The 26226-nt window shown below is 39.3% G+C and overlaps 1 protein-coding gene across 2 annotated transcripts in view; it reads left to right on the top strand.

Moving 5' to 3' along the window:
* Positions 1-26226, top strand: part of BLZF1 (basic leucine zipper nuclear factor 1) — a 33469-nt gene that overhangs the window by 4231 nt on the left and 3012 nt on the right. Inside the window, exons 3-7 of one of the 2 annotated variants that reach the window (XR_006961651.1) lie at positions 6875-7314; positions 9713-9912; positions 12052-12180; positions 15087-15306; positions 23983-24238. Coding sequence is in view for 1 of the 2 variants with exons in the window: in XM_047077043.1 (XP_046932999.1) it covers positions 6875-7314; positions 9713-9912; positions 12052-12180; positions 15087-15306; positions 23983-24168 (1175 nt within the window). In the remaining variant the exon portion in view is untranslated. Of the gene's footprint in view, positions 1-6874; positions 7315-9712; positions 9913-12051; positions 12181-15086; positions 15307-23982; positions 25322-26226 lie in introns of those variants that run through there. The other variant, XM_047077043.1, reaches the window with a different exon arrangement.

The following is a 26226-nucleotide window of genomic DNA, read 5'->3' as shown; positions in this document are numbered from 1 at the left end:
TCAGCATTTGAATCCAAAACTTTCTTGAGAGCAAGATTAAAACTAAGAGTATTAAATAAAACCAGACCATTTAGGGAAAGTAAACCAGGTAGGAGAAATCTGAATCATCTAAATACTTAGAATTCCATCCGATACTCTAACACTCATTCTGTGGAACAGGTATTAGACGAAAAAGAAACCTACGGACAGATAAATTTGGGAAGTTCTGGATTAAAGGAGAGTTTATGCTACAGGACCTCCCAGAGCCTTTAACATCCTCGCACGCTGTGAAGCTGCGAAGAGACACAGTACACAGCATGGCCCACACTTATTTGACCAGGGAACTCTTCATTCGTGGAGCCTGTGACAAGGAGAATGATCCCGTGTCAACAAAATGTGGACCTAACCCTTAAGTCCACTAATCCATAACACAGATATTTTAATATTAACTAAACCTCATTAAATGAAATTGGTGACATTTACAAAGAATATTGATTTCAGATTACTGAGTGACAATCCCTAATTTGTTTAACTGTTTGATAGCTGAATCTGCATCTACTCTGAAACGTTTGTCAGACTATAACCGAGTCTCAGAATTAACGCTTTGGTGTAGAGGGGGAAAAAAGTAAGCGGTTTTTAAATGAGTTAGTTATTGGATGTTAAAATGAAATCTCAGTGGCGGGTTAACACTGATGAACTTCAGTAAGTGCTTACGCGTCTTTTCTATGCCAAGCACCGTTTCATTAAGCTGACCGTACAAAGATTAGGAGGCAGACCCTGCCCTGTGGAGCCCCCAACGGTCCTGTCGGTGAGAGAAACAAAGCATGTTAAAACACTCTGATGTTTGCATTATTCTGAGAGCACTGAGGGAGGAGAGGAGAGTAAGGGTAAGTGATCTGCCCGAAGTCACACAACATGTGGTAGTGGGGGGATCGGGGGGGAGCTTCGGGTATTTTGACCCAGAGTCTGGTGTTCTTTGTACCACACCATCCTACAGACTTAGAGTATCTTGTGTTCTTGGAGTTAGAGTTTTATGGGAAAAGGAGAAATGTGTAATGATAGACTAGAAAATCGTTTTTGCCTCAGCATTCTAGAGCAAGGGTTGGCAAGTTATGGCCCTCAGCCTCCTGAGAATATTTACAAATCAGTTTGATGACAGGGAACACTGACTTTGAATCCCACTTGGGCCAAGGGTTATCCCAAATAAAAAAATATTTCTGTGCTTATTATCAGACATATACTATGAAAAAAAGAAAAATTAATTTCTCATTAAAGTTTCATCTTTGAAATTTGGATGTGTTTTTTTTTTCTTCTTTGTAAAAGTACCTGTATAGTATCCTCAATTTTGCCTCATGGTCCATAAGCCTCAAATATTTCTCATCTGGCCCTTTATGGAAAAAGTTTGTCAACTCCTATTGTGGAATATTATTCTTTGCCTACATGTCAATAATCTTTGGGGAAGGCGGGAAGGATGAGCCATAAACTAGAGATATGTTTTCATTCTTTGATAACTGATCACTGGGAAGAACGATGTTGATGAATAATTGAAGAATGGTTCCTTTGGTTCCCTTCGAAGCGTGGAGAATAGGGATGGCTGTTTGGGTCCACTTAAACATTACTCATAATTATGGAGCTCATACCACAGACGATTGTCTTCCCACCTGAGAGAAGATAATTGCTCGTGAATGTGCCCTGGATTGTGCCTTGTATGTATGTAATAAAGTTTTCTATGTGTGTCCTAAGGGAAGGTAGAATTATGAAAGGTAAGTTACCAGGTGAGGAAATGGAAAGCCCGGACTCCCACTTGCCTCCATGCCTGTGCACATTAGCAACAAGCATAGTTTTTACAGAGTGGTTACAGCTGCCATGTCCTCTGTTGTACATCCCTCACTCTCATAAATGCTTGAGTAAGTAGAGCAGTTCAAATTTTTCTTAACGTTTGTTTATTATTGGGAGAGAAGGAGAGACACAGAGCATGAGCAGGGAAGGGGCAGAGAGAGGGGGAGACCCAGAATCTGAAGCAGGCTCCAGGCCCCGAGCCGTCAGCACAGAGCCCGACGCGGGGCTCGAACTCACATGCTGTGAGATCATGACCTGAGCCGAAGTCGGACGCTCAACCAAGCCACCCGGGTGCCCCAAATAAGTAGAGCAGTTTAAATAAAGTTAAGAGTAAATTGAGGCTGAACCAGGTGAAGAGAACTTCTTGATTGGAATGTGTGATGTATCTTGTTTGAAAAGAGACTTCTTTTGAATACCCATTAATGTTCCTTTGCCCTTTAAATTTAGCAGTAATTATTTTGTGCTGTGTTCTTGAGTCTCCATTACCTAAAATTCCAACTCAAAAACGTTACGACTTGCCTAAAAATCTTACTCAAGCACAGTAGCGTGTCACACCTGCTTCTTGTTTCTTCTGCCTCAGTGGACCCGGATGGTACAGCCCTAGCTTTGTCTTTTTGTTGTTTTGTGAACCCCCAGCTAACTCCTGATTCTATAGAACTTCTTCCAAGACAGAATGTCTTAGAGACAAAATTCAATTTGCATTAGGTAAAGTTAGCACATCCTAAAGGCAAACGTTAAGAACACGGGAGCAGGCCTTTACTTTTGCAAAGTTCGGTGGAAGTTCTCCTGGGGGCTCATGTGCTCCGGCCTGACCTGAGATCCCAAACTCTTTATTTCTCCTTCTGGAGTATTCCTTTGTGGGTCTTCTGGAGAGCAGAGTTAGTCCTAAGGCCCAAGTTAACATACGACATAGAAATGACAAAATATTTTATCCTCATGTAAAATGTTTTGTAAAATGGAACACATTATACCCCAGATGCCTTTCCACCTCCTCTGTAACTAACATAACTCAGGACTCCCAGTACATTGATACGTCTGTAGGAACCTCCCCCCCCCGCCCCCCGCAAACATCTGTTAAATAAAAAAAAAAAAAACAGTTCTAAAGTCTAGCGATATACTTTTCTAAGACTTGAGCATAAGAAAATGAAAGTTAGAACTATATTTGATGTCATGACTTAAGCTTTCTTTCTCCCCCTGAATCAGGATCCAAAGTTTATTATTAGTTTTTTAAAGAGTAACCACACAGGCAACAGAAGCTAACATTTAGTGAGCGCTCACTGTGCCAAACACTGTTCTAAACACGTCATGTGTATCCGTATTTAAGTATTGCATTAAATCATCGGTGTTGGGGATGAAAAAATAAATAAATAAAACGAAATAAGAACGTGAGGAATAGATCTCCTGACACTTTGCTAGAGTTATTTGGTAAAGCAGGGTGACAATACAGATCTTCTCCCGGCACGTTAATTCCATTCTTGGGAATTTATTCAAAAGAAATAATTGAGAAGTTGAGAAAAATCTGTAGGCATAAAAGTATTCACTAAAGCATTACTATAGAGAAAAATTAGAAAAAGTCCAAATATCCAACAATAGAATAATAAGTAAATAATGCTATATTAACTTGAAGGAATAATGTAGTCATAAAATGAAAAGTATGAAGAATGTAGCAAGATAGGAAAATATATTAAGCTTCTAAAGTTAATTATGATTATAATCATACAAAAATAATGAAGGAATTTGAAGTAATGAAAAATTATTTTAGGGTGATGAGAATATAGATAATTTTTTCTTCATATCTTTGAATAATGTAATGTTAAAAAGCAGAAGATATGTGTATGACTGTATTTGAACTACTGTAGTTTCTGTATTTAACAAAGTTTATGAAGAAGAAGAAAACCATGCTTATTAAAAAATAGAAATCTAATACAGAAACCTAAGGAAAGTATTCTTGTTAGGTATTTCCCTTGCCGTAAAACAGCTGTAAAACAGCTTTATAGGTAATTTTTTCATTGTTTCTTGTTTGTTTGTTTAACATTATCCTGAACAAGCTTACTATTTCCTATGGCTCTTTGCTGGAGAAATCCATTTCTAGGATGAGAAATTGGGAATCACAGTAATGAGTCATTGCTCGATAGAATGTGTATATATTATGTAATCCCTTTTTAATATGGCTTTGTATTTTGGAAATTCTTAAGAAAGGTTTAGTTTTAATAAGACCTTACTATTGCTCTTATCAAATTGTTTTCCTAACTTCATGGGTTACAGCGAAATGTGCTTAACGTTCAATAACAAAGATTAAGATTTAATTGATCAAGACATGATACTGATATCTAAAGGTAATTGAGGCTGAGGACATACTTTGGCTTTTTTTTTTTTTTCTTTTTAACTAGGAATTGTTTCCTGTCTTTGCCTTAGAAGGTATAGATATCAAAATATAATGAATTCACTAAAGACCGGCCCATGATTGTTCTTAGTTAACATTTCTATAGGAATAAGATTTCAGTGGAACTATTTTTGCACCACTGATTGCACTCTGATTATATATTACCCTGTAATATATGTTCTCTTTTTATATGCATGCCCTAAATTAGATAGTAATTTCCTGAGCACAGTAGTCCCCACTACCTCATATGATATCTGGTCAATATTAGGCATCAGCAGCATGTTTGCTGCCTGTGACCGACTCAAAGCTTGTCATTAGAACCACTGTTATATATGCTTGTCCTTTGCCCCTCCCCTTGTTATCACTCATTTATTATCAGCTAAAGAATACTGCGAGCGAGGCACATTACTGGAAATGTAGTAAACAAGAGACACCGAGTCCCTACCCTCGTGGGACTTCTATCCTAGAGGAAGGCACAGACATTATCTAACTGGTGACACTGAAAGGAAAAAAAAAAGTCAATTTGTCAATTTACCATTTTGATAAATAGAGAAAAGGAGAAATGCAGAGTCTTGGCTGCAGGTGCACAAAAATGGAACCCAGCCTAATCTGGAAAGGTTAGAGACAGGCTTCCCTTAGAAAAGGTTGAACTGCAATTATAAGGACGGGAAGTAATTAACTAAAGGGAATAGGAAGTTGGGAAGAATATTCTGAGCAGAGAAATGTCTGCAGAGGAAGGAGTTTTTAAGACACCCACACAAAACAAGTCAGGCAGGAACACAGAGTCTGAAGAAGCAAATGGCCGAAGTTGAGGCCCAGGAGACAGGCAGATCATGGAAGGCCCTGTAGGCCGTAGTGGAGACTTTGGTCTTTATTCTGAGTGATGGCAAGCCGTGCAGGGGTTTCATGCAGAGGAGCGCTGCTTTTTACTTAAAGCTTCCCCGTAACTGTTAGGTAAACTCCCTGGGCTTTTATGGCCTGACGAAAAGGCTTATTAGCAGAGGCAATAATACTTCAGATTGATGAGGTAATAATTCTGGTTTGTAGAAGGCCTCCCAGACCGACTAACAGCTTAGCTCTGGAGTCAGATTTGGACTCAAATCCCAGTTTGACACCGATGATTTGGACAAGCCATTTAACTTTTCAAAGCCTCTGTGTTTCTAAAAAAATGGGTACTGTTATCCTTACCTCATGAGATAGTTGTAAAGATTAAATGATATAATGCATCTGAAGGACTTAGAAGAATCCTTGGCACATAACAAATTGAATAAAAATTCGTTATCATTACTGTGCACAGGCTGTGGCTTCCGCTTTCTCACATGTATGCTGGGCTTGTAAAATGGCAAGAAGTCTAACGTGTAGCTCAAAGGGATGTTACCGGATGTACTAATTCAAGAACTCCATGTAGCTTAAGTATCATCTCAGCTGCCTCCTTCTGCCTCTTCTACTTACTTACCAGGGCAAGTTCCTGGACCGCTTTGTGCCTCATTTTCTTCATCTATAAAATAGAACTAATCATACCTACTCGAAAGGTGAGTTATATGTTAAGTATTTAGAATAGTATTTGGCACGTGGTAAGTCTTTTATAAGTGTTGGTTATTTGTTACCTAAAATTTTCTCATTTAAGACCCAAGATACGGATATAGATGTCATTAAATTCATCTTGTGGAGGTTAAAACTGAGGCTCAAATAACTGCAGGATTTTATCCATGATAGCACAGGGAGTAATGATGGAAATAAGGTTCAAAACAAGATCTGGTTGATCGCAGAGTTCCTGTCATTTCTCTAATACCGCGTTCTTCCATTCGTTTAGGGCGTGATGCCTGCCCTTGTGTGCTTATCAAACTCAGTGGGAAAGTGCGATTAGCATGGGCGAAACCCATAAAATGATCATTAAAGTTCGTGATTAAGTTTTGAACTGAATATTTGAAACAGCAAGTGCTTTAGACATGCAGAGAGTGTGCTGGGACAGTTGGGAGGCTTTAATGCAAAGAGTGGAGTCAAAGCTAACTTCTTATGGGTAAGTTAGAATCACAAATCACAGTGAGTGGCAAAAGAAGCCATTTAAGAGAAGAAGAAGCGGCAGGAACAAGGGCCTGTTGGGGCCTAGAGGAAAGAGTATTGAGCAGTCCAGTTAGGTAGCTTGTGCGAAGCATTCTCTGCCAAGAGTTCACAAAGCAGATGAGTACGTTTTGAGGTAGACGGCCCAAGAATGCACGCCTGTAGCTTGTATTAACGTTTATAGTTAACTGACGTTATCAAGGGTCTACAGTGTGCCAGGTGCTTGGCCTTAGCATATTCTTTCTTACCACAACCCTGTAGCATTGTTGCTGTTATCGTCATTTTGCAAAATATGAAATAGAGATTCACGGAGGGTTAAATTATTTACCCAGGGTCACACTAGGAAATAGAGGTCCGAACCAAATACCCTGATTCCAACTCTCTTGCATTTTCTACCAAGACAGAAACCATTTACTGAAGGAAAGTGTGAACCCGTAAGACTTTCCTCATCTTTTATTTGACACCTGATTGTTTCTGAAACCTCGTGTTTACTCTGAATTTTTTGCGTTCTTTTTAGCGTCAGTAATTCTGAATGTCGGGGAAAGCATGTCTTGGCATTTGCGCCGCATTTCCTTTTAGCAAGTAGCTTATGTTTTGTTTTCCCTTTTGTAGTCACCCTCACTCCAGCCCCAGTCCGAGGAGCAGGAGATGGAATGGAAACTGAGGAGCCACCTAAAGCTGTTGAAGTTACCTCTGGAATCCAGCCCGTGAAGCATCACATCCTTCAGAACCCACGAAAGAAAGCAGTTCCAGGAGACAGCCCAGGAGTTCTTCAGCTAGGGAAGATCCTCGCTGAAAAGGCAGTGGAAGTCGAAGCCGTAAGAATATTAGTTCCCAAAGCTGCTATAACCCATGATATCCCCAACAAAAATGCAAAGGTTAAGTCTCTGGGACATCACAGAGGAGAATTCCTTGGTCAGTCGGAGGGAGTTGGAGAACCCAGAAAGGAACTGTCAGAGGTAAAGAATGTACTGGAGAAGCTCAAGAACTCTGAAAGAAGGTTATTACAGGACAAAGAAGGTCTTTCAAACCAGCTCAGAGTACAGACAGAGGTAAGAACCAATAGACTTAACGAGCACTGCTCTTTACACCTGGACCTTCTAAGCTTGCTCACTAGAAAACTATACTTCCTCTTGGAACGCCATTTGTTCTGGCTTGTCATTTCTCTAAAGAGTTTTCTCTTAAATTTCTCTTTCTCAGCACGTCTAGTAGAACGAGTATGTGTTGTGAACTTCTACCCTAAACCTGGTTGAAGATGCACGTGTGAGGTGCTTTGGACAGGACCACCTATAAGGTGTCAAGGAGGTCACAGTTACAAAATTCCAAACCCAAACCTGACCGAGTTAGACTTTGAAACGGATGAGTTAACGATTTCTGTTTTAAGAATCCATAAGTTCCAAGTATTTTTCTTTATGCGCACATAATACTTGGGATGAAGAAATGGTGGGGTTAGCATTGCAAATGGAAAACCGTCTATTAGTGCTCGATTGTGTTTCCTTAGCCTTTACATCACCTTACCTGTTACCCTCTGTTTAGAGGGTAGATTAGACTCTTCATCTTTTGGCTAGATGTCGTTAGCCTTTATAAGTGACACTATGGTTGGTGGTTCTTACCCAAATAGATCTTCACTATTTTTTAAATACCTAATTTCTAATTACAAAAGCAGTACATATTTATTGTAAATATTTTCAAAAATACAAAAAAATGAAAATAGTACCAACCATAATTATACCATCCAGCTATATAAATGCACAGTTATACATATTGAGTTCATGTTTGCCTTAAAACCCCCATTTTTGGTTATTAATATTTTCCGGTGTCATAGAATATTCTATTACAGTATCAGTTTTTTTTCATTATAATATACTCTTTTACTTATGTATTCAAAATTGAAAAACAACAAATCCTGTCCCCCTTTTAGCAACTGTTCTTGATTAACTTAATGGAACCAAAAGTTACATAAAGGAAACATGTTTTTAATCACTTGTTTGTTCTTCTGTATCCCATACCTATGATGGATGGTGCAACACAAGAGTGCCTTCCAAATTACACATACATTAATATTAGAAGAAATTTTGTTGCGTTACTCTTTTTCAAAAATAGCTGATTACTGTTATCTAGCACCCTTCCCTCCCAGCTTCCTGTTATATTTCAGTCTTACTTAAAGCAAGACTGATGTGAAGGAGAAAAACCACAGCTGTGCCTTCGGCAGGATTTTCAAATGGTGGCAGCAAAGAATAAAACTTTAATTTTCTGAATATTCTTTGTTTAAACCACATTCATCTATAGTTCTCTTGTGAGTTTTAGGAATCCTGTCTATGCACGCTGCTTCTTCCTCACAACTTCTGGAAATAAATTCTACATGAAACCAAAAGTCTTAACCCTCCTACCTGGCAGACACTTCAAAATCGGGGATAGAGAAGAAAATTCAATTATGAGAAAAAACTGTAATGAAATCCGTAACGGCTGAGTATTTCATCAGATAACTTATGTTTGACGTGCACATGTATCCTTACAAATTCATTTAAATGTGTATCTAAACATATCGTCTATATTTCTCCATCACCCACCTCCTCCAGCCCCCAAGTAAATGAAGACCACCAGGCAAACAATTCCAAATGTCTACTTCTCTTTGATTCCTTGTCTCGGTCAAAATATCTCTATTTACCTAGTCACTTGCATTTTGGATTTTTTGGATTTATCCTGAACTACTTCCTTTTCACCCCCTATGCCAGACGGTAAGCTCTTGTTTTCCCTCCTGATGAACAAATTTTAGGATCTTTTTCTATATTCTCCAATAACGCGATACTAGAATACTCAAGAATAGTTTTCACCCGGACTGCTGCACCTCTGACACTCTAACTGGACTCACCTCTTAGAATCTTGTCTCCTATCATACAATAGCATTTTTAATAGCAACGCTGTTCTTCTGTTGCTGCACTATATATCAATACCTGTTACTGGATATTTACGTTTTAATTTTTCACATTTGAGATAAAGTAAAGAACATGCTTATAAATATTCTGAATTGCTCTCTTTGCTTAAATTCTTACAAATCCTATGACACGAAGGAATTAATTTCTAAATGCTGAGAAAGATTAAAAAAATAAAACACTTAATGCCACTTTTTGGCAAAATTTATTGGTTTAGTTTTCTAATATTTGCCTTTAAATGTTAACTGGAAACAGTGTATAATTTTTATGATAATGATTGGTACTCTTATTAGAAGAGGCTTAGTTTATAATCACGTGGACCATAGATACAAATACACAGCGATAGATATGGTTTGTGTGGATTATGAAACTCCAATATTTAATAGTTGCTTTTTGATATACACTTTAAGTAATGGAGGTCCAAATACGTGAAACCTGGCTTCTCTTTTTCCCTCTTGCCACATTGAAGTCAGGGACATTACTTTGAGCTTATTGTAACGGTCATGTTTTCTTCTAGGTCAATCGTGAGTTAAAAAAGCTGCTAGTGGCTTCTGTTGGGGATGATCTTCAGTATCACTTTGAACGTCTAGCCCGTGAGAAAAATCAGCTTATTTTAGAAAACGAAGCCCTAGGTCAAAACACAGCTCAACTTTCTGAACAATTAGAACGTATGTCAATACAGTGTGATGTATGGCGAAGTAAATTCCTTGCGAGCAGGTATTTTCTGTTTTAAGTAGTATTGCATTTCCTGGTTTGGGCTTTGTCAGATTTTTTGCCTATGACCCAAGAAAGTAGGTTCGAGTGTGAGAATTTCTGACTCAGACTGTCAAAATACTGCATATATTTAAAGAGATGGCGTCTTCCTCCTCTGGGCGGTCAGTCTCCGTACGTGGAAAAGTGGTATCAGGATTCTCCCTCGTTCCAGAATTCTAGGTAACTCATCTATAGGGGAAATCATTCCTGATACAGTATTTAAGAACCAAGACAAAACTGGAAACTCAGATGTCTTATCAATAAAATCAATAAAATCACACAAAAAGCCAATACTGCTTCTTCCCACCTCCTATCGGGAAAACTCAAATATCATTTCTCTTCCATGCTGTGTTCTCGTAGCTCTTTTAACTATGTTAATTATGTAAGAGAGCTTCCCAGCCTTTTTCTCGCCGTGCACAAACGAAATCATCCGTACAGCATGCCGAATGGGGCCACTCTTCAGCAGAGGCGAAACCCCCAGGGCCCTGGCCCACAGACAGTTGGGACACTCCTTATCTGTTGTGATTCTTTGTCTGTTCAAGCCCCTCCTCCCAGCTCCGAGTGACTGGAGCCCAGGGTGTGGGGTGTTACCCACGTGCCTCACACGTCACATGTTTAATAAATTCAGTCATCTCGAGATTTCCCCGCATAACACCAGACATCTCGAGGCTGTACTGTAAGAATCGCTGGCTGTGATGAAGAAATTTGCGGGGAGGTGTTTCTTCATGTCTTAATAGCTGTGATACTTTTCAGTAACGGACAACGCTCTTAAAGTCCTTAATTTGTTTCCTAATTGTGCTCACATAGGATGGTGTGTGGAGAAATGGATGTACTGCTTATTGACCTAGAGTGAAAGTTCATTCTGACTGAACACGTGAAGAGGCAAATCATGCGTGTGTCATACAGATTATTGCCATACGCAGCTTTCTTGACATCCTTATCAATGCTGATAGTAACATTCGAAGGGCAATAAAACTGAAACTCGACTTCACTGACATTTAACTGATTTAATCTTTGGTCGGTATTCACTATGGTCCGAGACTTTAATTTTAGGTTTAAGATTTTTTAACTGAACGCGGGGCACCTGGGTGGCTCAGTCGGTTAAGCGTCCAACTTTGGCTCAGGTCATGATCTCATGGTTCGTGAGTTCGAGCCCTGCATCGGGTTCTGTGCTGACAGCTTGGGGCCTGGAGCTTGCTTCGGATTCTGTGTCTCCCTCTCTCTCTGCTCCTCCCCTTCTCACACTGTCTTTCTCTCAAAAATAAATAAAGATGAAAAAATTTTTTCAAAAAAAAAAAGAAAAGTTTTTTTAGCCAAATGAGCAAGCATACTTTAAAATTTTGCTTCAATTCCATTCATAGAGAACTGGTTAAATAAATTTGGGTACATCCAATCAGAAGAAACCATGAAGCTGTTGTTTTTGACAAAGGGAAAGCAATATGCATTATATGCACTAATGTGAAAAAAAATCACCAAGATAAATTATTACGTTAAAAAAAAAAGGCATAGAAAAGTTTGTATTAAATAATTCCCTTTTTTGTAAATAAGTGGATGTATTTATTTTTCAACATATTCTTTTATGTTGCCATATACATAAATTTTTTATTTCTGGAGAAATATATAAGAAACTTTATCAGTTGTAAAAGAAGGGGGGGATGTTGGACAGGAGGAAAGACTTAGTTTTCCCTTGTATAAAAGCCTTTTGTATCTTATTTTAATATTTTTCTAAAGACAATGAGGTAACTGAGTGATAGGAACTCATTTTTGTTTTCCTCTAAAATTTTCTGTATTTAAAAACATGTAATTATTATTATTTTTAATTTGGTTTATCTGGAGTAAGACTGAGGTACATTCCAAACGTCACTCTAAAGGAAAGTTAAATAACTTTTCTTTTGTCATTTTGTAGACACGTATTTTTTAAATCCCTTTAATGAGTTCTAGGATTATATATATTTTTAAATGCTTTAAAACTGAGAAGTAACTTGACCGTGTGAAATCTTTGTAAGCTTTTGAAAATGAGTTACAAAGGTAGCACATTCACTTCTTTACAGCCGGAGAATTTATTATCAGGGAATTTACACGTGACATTTTCATCTTTTCCAGGGTTATGGCAGATGAATTAACCAACTCCAGGGCAGGCTTACAGCGTCAAAACCGTGATGCACAGAGTGCCATTCAAGATCTCCTGAGTGAACGGGAACAGTTTCGTCAGGAAATGATAGCTACCCAGAAGTACGGCACTTGTTTCCATTCTCAACTCTTCTTCCTTCTCTTGCAATTTTTGTTACTGTGATAGTTCTTTAGTATTTCTACATGCAGTAACTTATTGAGCGTATACTTTGAGGAGCATTTTTAAATAGATGCCCAGAAGGGAGGAAGACTAAAAAAATAAGACCACGTGCGTCTTACATTCTTAATTACATTCTTATATATAATTCTAGCTATAATAGAAGTGATCTTTGGTTCTATTTATTTATTATTTTTTTTTTATTATGAAATGTATTGTCAAATTGGTTTCCATACAACACCCAGTGCTCATCCCAACAGGTGCCCTCCCCAATACCATACCCATCACCACCCACCCTTCCCTCCCACCCCCCATAAACCCTCAGTTTGTTCTCAGTTTTTAGGAGTCTCTTATGTTTTGGCTCCCTCCCTCTCTAACCCATTTTTTTGATCTTTGGTTTTAAAAGTGGTTTTTGTTTATAGTTGTAGCACTTCTGTATACTTTTTGGTAGCGGCCAAAAAGTGCACCTGTCTCTCCTTTGGGAGGTCTTTTTGAGGACTGTTCTTTAGCATTAGAGTTTACTTTCATGACCATATGCTCCAGAACTATGAAAATTGATGGTCTTTCTTAAAAGTACTTTGTACTTCTATACACACATCTTCCTGGACTTACAGTGGGGTTATGTCCCAGTAAAGTCATCCAAGATGAAAATACCGTGTGTCAAAAATTAATACACCTAACGTACTGAACATCATGACTTAGCCTAGCCTACCTTAAACATGCTGAACATGTATATTAGCCTATAGTTGGGCAAAATTACCTAATACAAAGCCCATTTTGTTATAAGGTGTTGACTATCTTGGGATTTGAGCACTACACTGAAAGCAAAAAACAGAATGCTTGCTCAGGTACAGAATTTTGTAAGTGTATTCATTGTTTACCTCCTGATCACGTACCTTGCTGGGAGCTGTGGCTCACTTCTGCTGCCCAGTAAATGAGAAAGTATGGTGCTGCCTACTGCTAGACCAGGAATAGATGAAAATTCAAAATTCAAAGTATAGTTTTAATTAAATGTTATTGCTTTTGCACCATCATATAGTCAAAAAATCATCAAACCATCATAAGTCAAGGACTATAATTGATTTATTACAAATCAAATCAGTAAGGGTCAAAGAAGAACTCACAGGGGAAATTATAAGAATGAAAACAATTCATATGACGCTTAAACAACATGAGGAGGAGACTGACCCCCACCCCCATGCAGTTGAAAATCCATGTGTAATTTTTGACTCCTCAAAAATTTAACTACTTCTAGCCTACTCTCAACCAGAAGCCTTGCCAATAACATAAATTGTTGATTAACACATATTTTGTATATCATATGTAGTATACACTATATTCTTATAATAAAATAAGCTAAATAAAAGAAACTATTACTAAAATTATAAGGAAGACAAAATACATCTACAGCACTATACTGTATTTACTGAAAAAAAAATCAGCACATAAGTAGACCTCCACAGTTCAAACTCACATTGTTCGAGGGTAAACCATATATCAAAATATCAGATTTTGTGGGAGGCAACTAAAGCGGTGTTTAGAGGGAAATTTATAGCTTTAAACACTTATTTTAGAAAAGAAGAAAGGTCCTGACAGTAATTTAAGCCTACTCTTTAAGAAACACAAAGAGCAGGGGGCACCTGGGTGGCTCAGGCAGTTAAGCATCAGACTTCGACTCAGGTCATGATTTCATTGTTCGTGAGTTCGAGCCCACATCCGGCTCTGTGCTGACAGCCCAGAGCCTGAAGCCTGCTTTGGATTCTGTGTCTCCCTCTCTCTCTGCCCTTCCCCTGCTTGTGCTCTCAAAAAAAACACAAAGAGCAAATTAAGCAGAAGGAAGAAAATAATAAGAATGAGAGCAGAGATAAATGAAATAGCCAATTCTAGTTCTTTGATGAGATAAATCTAAGAAACCTCTAGGCAGTATAATCAGGGGAAAAAAAGAAAGAAAGAAACACATTGCCAGTGTCAGGAATTAGGAAGGGCATATATTACCTAGATTCTATAGACATAAAAAAGATGATGTGGGGATGTTATGAACAACTGTATGCCAATAAACTCAACAACTTAAATGAAATGGACAGAGTCCTTAAAAGACACAAAACTACCAAAGGGTACTCAAGAACAAGTCACCTGAATAGCCCTAACCTATTAAAGCAATTGAATTTTCAGTTAAAAACCTTCTAATAAAGGAAATTCCAGGCCTACATAGATTTACTGGTAAATACCAGCAAACAACTAAGAAAGAAAGCAAGCCAAATTTACACAGACTCTTCTAGAAAACAGAAGGGAACACTTTCCAACTCACTTTATGAGGCCAGCATTACCTTGATACCAAAGTCAGAGGTATTACAAGAAAACTACAGACCGGTATCTCCAATGAACATAGATGCAAAAGTCCTAACCAGAATTTTAGTGAATCAAATCCTACAATATGTAAAAAGGTTTCTACATCATGGCCAAGTACATTTCATCCTAGGAATTGTAAGTTGGCTTATCCTTCAAAAATTAATGTAACTCATGAAGAAGGAAATAATAGATACACAAATCAGATCAGTAGTTCTGAACCACTAGATGAGTATACCAGTTTATTGTACCTGTACTAAAATATGAGAACTAAAAAAAAAGTTCTGCTTGTTGATGACTTCCAGATAATGACATTAATAAATCTATAAATGCTTTCTATAGTCTTATTTTAACCAGAATTTCCAATTTATTGAACTCTGAGAAAAAGATATGCAAGAAAGATACTTACATGATTCCAGAAGAATGTTTCCCGTTTCTTTAGTATTCTTGACTTTTATGTTTTATCCTCTTATTAATATTCAGTGTTCCTGTGTGTTCTATGCAGACTCTTGGAGGAGCTCTTAGTCTCTTTGCAGTGGGGAAGAGAGCAAACCTACTACCCAAGTACACAGCCTCACACCACGGCAGAACTAGCGTTAACAAATCACAAGTTGGCAAAAGCGGTCAATGCTCATCTTCTGGGAAATGTCGGTGCTAATGGCCAAAAAAAGGTTCCATCGCCAGTTGAATTCTGCAGCACCCCAGCAGAAAAAATGGCTGAAACGGTAAAATATTTCTCTCTTGTGTGACTGTGGAACTTCTAAGACTGTCCCCTTACCAAAAGGTGATATAACACAAAGTGCTTGGGATTAGGAGTTAGGAATTATGGGATCTAAAACTGATTCTAATGCTAATGAGCTTGAGATCTTGGAAAAACTTGTTTCTTCCTTTGTGTTTTAATTTCTTAAACATTATTACTCTTGGGGTGCCTGGGTGGCTCAGTCAGTAAGCGTCCAACTTCAGCTCAGGTCATGATCTCGCAGTTCGTGGGTTTGAGCCCCGCGTCGGGCTCCGTGCTGACAGCTCAGAGCCTGGAGCCTGCTTCGGATTCTGTGTCTCCCTCTCTCTCTGCTCCTCCCCACTCATGCTCTGCCTCTCTCTCAAAAATAAACATTAAAAAAACATTATTACTATGTCCTTCAGGAGAAAAATGTGATTGTTTTGAAAGGGCCTATCTTTTAGCTATTATCATGAGCTGATAATAGATTACTTCTGACATCAGAAATTATTTCATTCCCATGTATAGATATGAATGTGGCAAATACTGCGGAATCAAATAGTGTAGACCCGGTACCTACAGGCCTGGGTAAATTCAGGGTTCATGCAGATAAGCTGTTAAATACTGTGGTCTCACAGTTCTGTCCTAACCAAGGTCACCTCTATTGCATTTCAGTATCTTACTCCTGTGTCCCTATTGCAGGCCTTGTCCTTAACCAGAATGGTCCACTTTTAAAATCAACTCAACACCTCTCTCCGTGACCTGTGATCTCAACTCTTCTTTCCAAGCCCTGATTGCTTTAATTGCCCCGGTTCCTTGATCACATAATCTTTATTCCCTCGATCCCTACGTTTTTTATTTCATCTCATCAGCTCACTCCCCTGGTTTCTTTTCCTTCCATAACTTGCCTATATTTCAATTTTAAGTATCTTTCTCCCTTATCCCTCAGGTACCCTGAAAATGTCAGTCCTTTGTCAGTTCGTCACTTGCCTTGTTTCTGTACCTGTCAGATTATAACCTCACATTCAGTAGATGACTTTGGTTCCTAGTACACAAAAAAAAGAAGGCACAGGCAGAAAATTCCTTCAAGGTCCCACATGATACCTAGAAGCCTAAAAAAGAAAAATCTCTCTATCTTAAGTTCTCTGATGTGGCCTTATCACCTTTACAAGCAAGAACGTTGGACAAACGGTCCATACTTGTTTGTATTCATGTACCATCCATTCCTCAGTTCCTGCCATACTAATCCCAGTAGCCTTCCAGCTCTGCTTTTCTCAAAACGTGCTCATATAAAGGTCATGAACATTTAAATGCTTTTTTACCATATTTTTTTCTTTTCAGATTTTTATCTAAATTCTAGTTAACATACAGTGCAATACTGGTTTCAGGAGTAGAATTCAGGGATTCATCATTCACATACAACACCCAAGTGCTCATCATAACAAGTGCCCTCCTTAGTACCTACCCACTATCCATCTAGCCCATCCCCCACCCACCTCCCTCCATCAGCTCTCAGTTTGTTGTCTATAGTTAAGAGTCTCTTATGGTTGGTTTCCCTCTCTCTTTTTTCCCCCTCCCATATGTTCATCTGTTTTGTTTCTTAAATTCCACTGAGTGAAATCATATGGTATTCATCTTCCTCTGACTGATATTCTGCTTAGCAGAATACACTCTAGTTCTATCCACATCATTCCAAATGGCAAAATTCCATTCTTTTTGATGGCTAAGTAATATTCCAGTGTGTGTGTGTGTGTGTGTGTGTGTGTGTGTGTGTGTATACACCACATCTTCTCTATCCATTCATCATTCATTGGACATTTGGGTCCTTTCCATGGTTTGACTAGTGTTTTTAATGCTGCTGTAAACATTGGGGTGCATGTACCCCTTCAAAATCAGCATTTTTTTGTATCCTTTGGGTAAATGCCTAGTAGTGCAGTTGCTGGGTCATAGGGTAGTTGTATTTCTAACTTGTTAAGGACCCTCCATACTGTTTCCCAGAATGTGTGCACCAGTTTGCATTCCCACCAAAAGTGCAGGAGGGCTCCTCTTTCCCCACATCCTCGCCAACGTATGTTGTTTCCTGAGTTGTTCATTTTAGCCATTCTGACAGGTGTGAGGTGGTATCTCATTGTGGTTTTGATTTGTGTTTCCCTAATGATGAGTGATGTTGACCATCTTTTCATGTGTCTGTTAGTCACCTGGATGTCTTTGTAAAAATGTCTGTTCATGTCTTCTGCCCATTTCTTCACTGGATTATTTATTTTCTTGGTGTTGAGTTTGATAAGTTCTTTATAGGTTTTAGATACTAACCCTTTATCCAATATGTCATCTGCAAATATCTTCTCCCATTCCATAGGCTGCCTTTTACTCTTGTCAATTGTTTCCTTCGCTGTGCAGAAGCTTTTTATCTTGATAAAGTCCCCCAATAGTTCACATTTTCTTTTGTTTCTCTTACCTCCAGCAAATAGTCTAGTAAGAAGTTGCTGCGGCCGAGGTCAAAGAGGTTGCTGCCCATGTTCTCCTCTAAGATTTTGATGGTTTCCTGTCTCACATTTAGGTGTTTCATCCATTTTAAATTTATTTTTGCATATGGTGTAAAAAAAAAGTAGTCCAGTTTCATTCTTCTGTATGTCACCGTCCAGTTTTCCTAATGCCATTTGTGGAAGAGACTGTCTTTTTTCCTTTGGGTATTCTTTCCTACTTTGTTGAGGATTACTTGACCATATAGTTGTGGGTCTATTTGTGGGTTTTCTGTTCTGTTCCATTAACCTCTATGTCTGTTTTTGTGCCAGTACCATACTGTCTTGATGACTGCAGCTTTATAGATAAGTTTAAACTCCAGAATCATGATGCTTCCAGCTTTGCTTTTCTTTTTCAGGACTGCTTTGGCTATTCGGGGTCTTTTGTGTTTCCAGACAAATTTTAGGATTGTTCTAGCTCTGCGAATAATGCTAGTGGTATTTTGATAGGGATTGCATTAAATGTGTGGATTGGTTTGAGTAGTAGAGACATTTTAACAGTATTTGTTCTTCCAATCCATGAGCATGGAATGTTTTTTCCATTTCTTTGTGCCCTCTTCAGTTTCCTTCATAAATTTTCTAGTTTTCAGAGTACAGATCCTTTAGTTCTTTGGTTAGGTTTATTCCTATGTATCTTACAGTGTTTGGTGCCATTGTAGTTGGGATCGATTTCTTGATTTCTTTTTCTGCTGCTTCATTATTGGTGTATAAAAATGCCGCTGATTTCCGTGCCTTGATTTTACATCCTGAAACTTTACTGAATTCATGTATTAGTTCTAACAATTTTTTGGTGGAGTCTTTCAGGTTTTCTGCATAGAGTATCATATCGTCTGCAAATAATGAAAGTTTTACTTCTTCTTTGACGATTTGGATGCCTTTTATTTTTTTGTTGTTGTTGTCTGAGAGCTGAGGCTAAGACTTCCAGTACTGTGTTAAAAAGTAATGGTGAGAGGACATCTCTGTCTTGTTCCTGATTGTAGAGGAAAGCTCTCAGTTTTTCCCCTTTGAGGATGATATTAGCTGTGGGTCTTTCGTATATGGCCTTTGTGATGTTGAGGTAGAATGGATGTTATATTTTATCCGATGCTCTTTCTGCATCTATTGAGAGGATCATATGGTTCTTATTTTTTTCTTTTATTAATTTGGTATATATGTTGATTGATTTGCAAATATTGAACCATCCCTGCAGCCCAGGAATAAATCCCTCTTGATCATGGTCAATAGTTCTTTTAGTGCATTGCTGAGTTCAGTTTGCTGATATCTTGTTGAAAATTTTTGCATCCATGTTTATCAGGGATATTGGCCTATAATTTTCCTTTTTAGTGGGGTCTTCGTCTAGTTTTGGAATCAAGGTAATGCTAGCCTCACAGAAGGAGTTTGGAAGTTTGTCCAGAAAAAAAAAAAAAAAAGGCTACAGCATATGTGTGTTTTGTACCGTTTGTTAAAAGAAGCCAGATCCAAAAAATAAAAGTAAAATATATGTAAATAAATAAACAAATATTTTAAAGATTAAAAGAAAGGAAACTAGCGCCTATTTCCCCTAGATCTGAAGCTTTGCAGCACTCTGTGATCAGTAGACTCGGTGCGTGCACGGGGTTTGTGCTGGTCTTCTGGGGAGAGGGCCTTCCGCACTGATTTTTTCAGGCCAACTTGCCCTCTAGAGACCCATCAGTGCAGGTGAGGGGGTCTCGGCGTAAGCCGCTCCAGTCTCCTCTTGGCGGCACTGTTCAGCTCACTGAGGTGGATCGGTGCTGAGGGGCAGGTGGCAAATGGTGTTGCCCTGTTCTCTCATCCCCCGAGCGGAGAACTCGTGCCTGCCACTCTTCAGAAGTCCCCCTCACAGAAGAGCGAACAGTCCCCACTGTCGTGTCCCTGGATTCCATCAGATTCCTACCTTCACCCTGTCTGTGTCCAGCTGCTTTATCTCAGGCACCCAGCCGGGCTTCTAAACCCCAGATTTTAGGGACTCACGCAGGATGGCGTGTGCTGAACTTCCGGGAGAGGGTCTTGCGTAGCTTTTGCCATTTCCGGCCTGTGCCGGGGAAGCAGTCGCGGAGCCACATAGTGGCTCAGAGGCTAGCGAGCATCCCCTCAACCAGCATCCCCGGTCCTATGCCTGGGAACAGTACAGCACACCGGCACCACCTGTCCTTCTGTCCCCAAGAGGCCTTGCCACCACGCCCAAAAACAGGGGAACCGTTTCTCCCCGTGCGACCCAAGGGATCCTCAGACCATGCTGTCCAGTCCCAGGTCTCCACCCTCCTTCCCTTCAGGGTCACCCCTAAGCCAAGCACCACCCCAGCGGGGGTGGACTTGTAAAACATCAGATTTTGTACTCTGCTGCTTAGAATACCTTGCGTCTCCGTAAGCAGGGCTCCCTCCTCTCCACAGCACGCAGTTCTTACCTCCCCCAAATCAACTCTCTGTGGTTCCTACCTTCCAGGATTCTACTTACAGACTTGCAGTTTTGTTCTCTCGGTCCTCACGTTGATCTCTTGGGTGTTCAGAATGATTTGATATTTATCTAATTGTGTTCAAGGGAGGAGGCAAGCTTAGGTTCCGCCTACTCCTCTGCCATCTTAACTCCTCCTCACTTTATTACCCTAGTTTGTGTGTCAGCACTCCTTCCTTGATATCCTCTTGACTTCTCTGACCTCACTCATTCTTGGCCCCCATACTCCCTCTCAGGACACCTCCTCATCACCTTTTTTCCTCCTTTAAATGTTGATGTTCCATAGGAGTCTGTTCCCCATGCTTTTCAAACTCCCTTAGTTTCTGAAACACCGTATACTTCTAACTCCTCACTACTCCGTGACCATTCTTTTTCAGTATTTTGCAGGCATGTGAGGCATCCTCCTCCCGTGCCCACTCTTGAGCCTTTCCTCTCATAACAGACTTTCTGTATTCTGTAGGGACTGTCCTGTTCCCATAGCTCCATGCTTGGGACTTCGACGGAGATATTTGTTTCTGGGTTCAAGAGACCTGTCCAGCTTTCCACCTCCATATGTGCATCTCAAAGACAGCTGAAGATAGAACAACTGGTCCTTTCTCCTTGCTTTTGCATTTGCATTTCCCCCTCCCCCCAAAAAGAAAAAGAACCCACTTCCCCCTGTACTCCCTCTTAGTGAACTATACCACTATATAGATGTTTTAAGTATTTCATAAAATAATGCATATAAAGCTCATAGAAGATTCCAAAATATAGTAATTTCTCAGTAAATGGTAGATACCATTTTTATTACTTTCTTCATCCCCCTAATCCTGCTGGTTTTACAAATCCTATCAGTTCCTTCTATTTTATCCCCTCTTCAAGTCCAAACACCTATCCTTCAGCCTCAATCATTGCAGTAGCCTTTTTACCAATACCCCTCGCCTTTTACCTGCCTCCAGGCCATCCTCTACTGCAATTAGAGTCTCTCTCTACAGAGAGTTATTTTTTAAATGCCGGTCCAAAAAAAAAGGAAAAAGTCAATCCACTTGTGTTGGTATTCCCGTTCACACAGCTCCCAGTCTCCCTCATTATTGAGTCTCAATTCTTCCATATTATATAGAAGGCTTTTCAAAATCTTTATTCCATCTCTTCTCAAGGATTATTAGCCAGGTGTCCCTACACTCTGCTCTTCAAATCCTAGCAGCCTCAACCACGTTTCATTGCACAGACATGCCATTGTACTGCAAGCCTCTGTGTATACGTTCTGCCTGGACTGTCCTCGCAGCACCTCTCTACCTTTAAGAATCAGCCCTCCCTGAATCTCCCTGGCAAACTCGGATGGACCTTCCCCCAGGCTTCCATTGGGTTTTGTGCATTCATCTGTGATAGCTCTTTACCGTGTTCGGTTGCAGTTGTTTGATTCGCCCCCTCTCTCCCTAACTGTAAGCTCCGTGAGGGTGAGGACCGTATCTTATGTTTCCTCAAGATCTGACACAGCAATCCTGTACACATAGTAGGTGCTCAGCTGTTTACAGAATGCATCCATACCCAAAACTAAATTCATCATCTTTTTTTCCCTTTTTTTTTTTTTTTGAGAGAGAGAGACAGAGACAGCAGAAAGGGGCAGAGAGAAGAGGAGAGAGAGAATTCCAAGCAGGCTCTGTGCTGCCTGTGCAGAGCCCCGTGTGGGGCTCGAACTCACGAAACCGTGAGATCATGACCTGAGCCAAAATCGAGAGTCAGATGCTTAACTGACTGAGCCACCCGGGTGCCCCTAAATTCATCATCTTTTTTTTTTTTTTTTTTTTCAACGTTTATTTATTTTTGGGACAGAGAGAGACAGAGCATGAACGGGGGAGGGGCAGAGAGAGAGGGAGACACAGAATTGGAAACAGGCTCCAGGCTCTGAGCCATCAGCCCAGAGCCCGACGCGGGGCTCGAACTCACGGACCGCGAGATCGTGACCTGGCTGAAGTCGGACGCTTAACCGACTGCGCCACCCAGGCGCCCCTAAATTCATCATCTTTATCCTTTCTCTTCTCCTTGTTGGGAAGCTGTGTCACTGCCTATTCAGTTGCTGCCGGTAGTATGTGGTATAACTGACAACTCCTTCCTTGAAACACTCACTTCCCTTGGCTTACATAACTGCACACCCTCCCGGCTTTTCTCATTTCCCTGTCCATTCTATATTACTATACGATTTTAGGTATCCTGCGGGCATATTCTAGATCCCCTTTTCCCAATCTTTTATCCACCATGTTCTCTTAGTTAACATACCTAACAGTCCTCCTTTCTTAGGGTCTCTTGAACCTTTCAGCCCCTTTGCTTCAAGGTCATCATTTCTTAGCTAGCTTACTGTAGTAAACTCCCTTTCTTTGTTCTTCCCATGTCTGCTTTTAATGCCTACCCTTTCCCATCTCTTCCAACTGAGTATATAACATGTTTGTCTGAAAGGTATCCTGCTTAAAATCCTTCCCCGTCACCTTCAGGCTAAAATCCAGAAACCTATCTGTACTGGTATCTCAGTCTCCTTCTACTGAATTCCTTTGGTATGTGGTTTCTCTCTATATAGACAGAATGTAATAACAGAGTACCTCAGTACTTTTCTTATTTTCCCTTCTAAATTTATAAGCAAGTTTTCGTTAAGCCCTTCATCTTTACTTGTCCTGTAGCACCCAACCAAATTTTACAAAAATAGGATCTCAAAAACTCAGTGGAAAAAGCAGCAATCTAGTTGAAAAATAAAGGTCCCAAAATAGAACAGTGGCCCGTAAATGGTGCCAGGACATTCTTAAATTAGCTCTAGTCCTTTGGGTATGTTGGTAACTTAGAAGGAAAAAAAACCTGCTGGACAACTTGAGAGAGAGACAGGCACATCCAACCACATCTGGAAGCTCCTTACATAAGGCATAGGCTTGCACAAGAAAGCAAGAACATTCTTTCCCCTGCTGCTTTTCCCAGTTCCTTTCCAACTGCAGTGCCTACCTCGTTTGCACCACGACCCATCCTCCTCCTGTGAATATGGCTGGGCGAATGTAAGCGTGACAAACAGGAGCTATGAACTAAGCGTGTTATCCTTGCCCTTCACTGGAGAATTGTATTCAACCCAAAGGTTCCTCCTGTTGTGGGTCGTAGAACAGGACATGTCAGAGCAGAAGAATTCAGAGAGCACGGTTCTGTGACATCCAAGAACATGAACAAGAACATGAACAAGAACATGATTGTTAGCATAAAATGTTGCATATAAACTAGAAACAGAGGCATGAAAAGCCATTGATTTTACAAGTAACTCATTATAAACTTTGAAATACCATTTCAGTAGAAGAATGCAGAATCCTGATTCCAGGCAGTTAATGAAAGATCATAGAAGGAAGGTGGTGAGTGCTTTTTGGTTAAGGGTAAAAACTGATGCCACTTAAATTGATATAACCATCATATCTTCTTCTGTGTTTTCATGCTTTTTTCACCAATATCCATTAAAGAACATTAATTTCATCATTTTTGAAAACTAGGCAACCTAGGTAATGTCATAACTAGACACCGTTCATAATTTAGAGCTTTTTGAAAAGGGAGAAGTTCTCTAAGCAATCAAATTCATCATTCAGATGTTATTTTTTCTGGTAGTTACATGTGAATGAAATGGGGTTTTATAAGTACTTATATTAATCAATAAAGCCAAGGGCTTTTACAGTCCCTAATGCATTCATCTGACATTACTTCTTGTTTTCCCTAGGTTCTACGCATTTTAGATCCAGTTACCTGTACTGAAAGCTCACCTGACAACCCATTTTCTGAGTCTTCACCAACCACCTTACTTGCTACAAAGAAAAATATTGGACGATTTCATCCCTATACTAGATATGAAAATATAACTTTCAATTGCTGCAACCACTGCCAGGGAGAACTTATTGTCCTTTAACATTCAGTGTGTCGGAGGCACGCCACAGGCACTTGCTTCTCTGGGAGCTGGAGTTCTTACAATGGTAGAAGTAATATCACTTTCTATTTAAGTAATCTATATCCCCAAAGATGTTTTATGTACTGGACCACAGATTACCCTTTCTTAATAAGTATCTCAGGGTAAGAAAAGAAGGAAACTGTGTAGCTATATTTAAAGGAGATGATAACTTTGCAGGCACTGTATGATGCTTTTCCTAAAGGACTCTGAAAGAAAAAGATTCCGCCTTTATTTTAAGCCCTAAGTTATATCTTGCTGTGTATTTAATACGAGCAGACTTAACTTTTGGCACTCTTAATGCAAGGTGGGTCATATGCGGCCACACCACTCATTTACTGTTGTCTCTGGTTATTTTCTGGTTTTTTGTTTTGTTTTTTTACACCACAGCAGTACAATCGAATAGATGCAACAGGGCTTGTATGGCCTGCAGAGCTTAAAATATTTCCTATCAGGTCCTTTACAGAAAGTTTTCTGGCCCCTACTCTCAAGGAATAATAGCCAGGGGGATGGGTGGAGGGAGTGTCCATTCCCTTTTTGGTGATTTTTTTGGGGCTACAAAGGAGGCTCATGGAAATACTATGGGTGAAGGGACTAATATTTTAAAACCAAATGCTACATGTTAGGAAAATTAAAAGTATTTTACCAGCATATTAGCAAGTGTTTCAGCAAAACATATTATGTTGGTTTTGTGTGGGGAATGCCATAGTTTGAATGGGTGCAACTTGACATATATAAAGAAAACAGATTCCACTGAGCTCATTTTGACAAATGCAACACAGTAGGAATATCCAATTTGATATAAAATGTGGTAGAGAAAGTGGAATCTTTCTGGAACATTGTACAAAATGAAAAATGAAATCCATCAATTAATTAATAATTGTTTATGATGCACCATCATAAAACACCCTTTTTATAGGTCTTTAAAAATATCCACAATATGTTTCCACCAGATTACACCATAGTAGGTGCAGAACTGTCTATCAAAAGAGAAATCTTCTGAAGACAAATCTGGTCAAATAACATATTTTAATGTCAACTTAATGGTTTTTTTGTCTGACTCATCAGAGTTATACTTTGAAATGGCAATAAATTTCTCTACATTCTTTATTTTGAATATTGATTTAATGTGCTTGTCAAGTCTTCCTCTAACTTATACTATTTATAGTTGATTCTTCAGCCTTTCCTTTAGGTTTACTTAGCATAAAACTTGAGGAAAACATAGAGGAAAAGCTTCATGACATTGGATTTGGCAATGATTTCTTGGATATGACACCAGAAGCACAGGCAAGAAGAGAAAAAAAGTTAACTTCATCAAAATTAAAAACTTTTTAATCAAAGGACAGTATCCACAAAATGAAAAGGCAACCTACAGAACCAAAGAAAATATTTGCAAATCATATAGCTAATAAGGGTCTAGTGTCCAGAATAAAGGTCCAGAATAAACTCAGCAACCAAAAAACAAACAACCTAATTAAAAAATGGGCAAAGGACATGAAGACACATTTCCTAAATAAAGATGTACAAAATGCCAATAACATATCAAAAGATTCTCAACATCATTAATCAGTTTCACTTCATGCCCATTACAATGGCCACTTATCAAAGAAGGAAAATAAGCATTGACAAAGATGTGGAGAAATTAGAACCCTTGTACGTTACTGGTGAGAATGTAAAATGGTGCAACCACTGTTGAAGACAGTATGGTAGTTCCTCAAAAAATTAAACACGGGCACCTAGGTGGCTCAGTCGGTTGAGCATCAGACTCCTGATTTCGGTTCAGGTCGTGGAATGGAGCCCTGCATCAAGAATCCCGAGCTCTGCTTGGGATTCTCTCTCCCTCTGCCCCTCTCCAGCTCACGTTCTCTTTCTAAAATAAAATTAAACAAAAAAATCAAACATAGAATTACCATATGATCCAGCAATTCACTTGTAGGTAAACACCCAAAAGAATTGAAAGCAAGGACCCAAATAGTTGTATACCAGTGTTCACAGCAGCATTATTTGTGTAGCCAAAAGGAA

Source organism: Lynx rufus, unplaced genomic scaffold, assembly GCF_022079265.1.
Source record: "Lynx rufus isolate CCGP_SWC_20201006 ecotype Redwood Valley unplaced genomic scaffold, mLynRuf1.p SCAF_15, whole genome shotgun sequence".
Classification (NCBI taxonomy): Eukaryota; Metazoa; Chordata; class Mammalia; order Carnivora; family Felidae; genus Lynx; species Lynx rufus.
This window is presented reverse-complemented; position numbering and strand designations above follow the sequence as displayed.